Source organism: Myotis davidii, unplaced genomic scaffold, assembly GCF_000327345.1.
Source record: "Myotis davidii unplaced genomic scaffold, ASM32734v1 scaffold6010, whole genome shotgun sequence".
NCBI classification, from domain to species: Eukaryota; Metazoa; Chordata; class Mammalia; order Chiroptera; family Vespertilionidae; genus Myotis; species Myotis davidii.
In genome coordinates, this window is record NW_006281650.1 from 15,004 (window position 1) to 15,732 (window position 729).

At 56.7% G+C, this 729-nt stretch overlaps 1 protein-coding gene across 1 annotated transcript in view; it reads left to right on the plus strand.

Annotated features, from left to right (window-relative positions):
- Window positions 1–729, plus strand: part of LOC102753616 (HRAS-like suppressor 3) — a gene marked incomplete at its 5' end in the record, with an annotated part of 11,847 nt that overhangs the window by 3,986 nt on the left and 7,132 nt on the right. The window contains one exon of the mRNA XM_006752570.2: window positions 283–479. Within this exon, the coding sequence (XP_006752633.2) occupies window positions 283–479 (197 nt within the window). The remainder of the gene's footprint in view (window positions 1–282; window positions 480–729) is intronic.

A 729-nucleotide genomic window follows, 5' to 3' on the forward strand; every position in this document is an offset into this window, starting at 1 on the left:
CTCTGGGCACTGCCTGTGTCCTTCCCCCGGCACCCCCTGCGGCTCTCTGAGCCTTTCAGCACCTACGGGGCCGCTGTCTCCCTCACACCCACAGCTCCTTCCCCGTCCCGTTCTCTCCCCGCCTCTTCTCCGCTCTCCTGGTGGCCTGTTGCCCTGCAAACACCCGCTCCTTCTGTGGTTCCGTTGGAGGGACCCGGGTCTCTCCTGAGTGAAGATTCTTGGTGGGTGTGTCTGTGGCCAGGCCCCTGACAAGGAGTGTGACGCCCGTCTCTTGTGCTGCAGGTCAACGAAGCGGTCGTGGCGGGCAGCATGATGGCGGGCGGCATGATGGCACTCCGCATGGCAGTCTGCTATTTACCTGGTTTGTCAGTAGGCCTGGGCCTGGGCCTGGCCGCTGCAGCCCTCATCGGGTCCCTGAAGGACACAGGCGAGCAAGCAGGAAGTACAGAGAGGCCAAGGAATCATCGCAGCAAGGGCCGGTTAGTATGGAGAGGACTTGCTTACCCAGAAGGGGTAGGGTTGGGTTTATTGATCTCACTCTGTTTTATACTCATTTAGGCTAAATTTTTTTTAATTCTTTATTAGTTAAGGTATTACAAATGTGTCCTTATCCCCTCCATTAACTCCCATCCTCCCCCCCCCCAACTCATGCTCTCCTCCCCCTGTTGTCCATGTCCATTGGTTTGGCTTATATGCATGCATACAAGTCCTTTGGTTGATCTCTTCCCC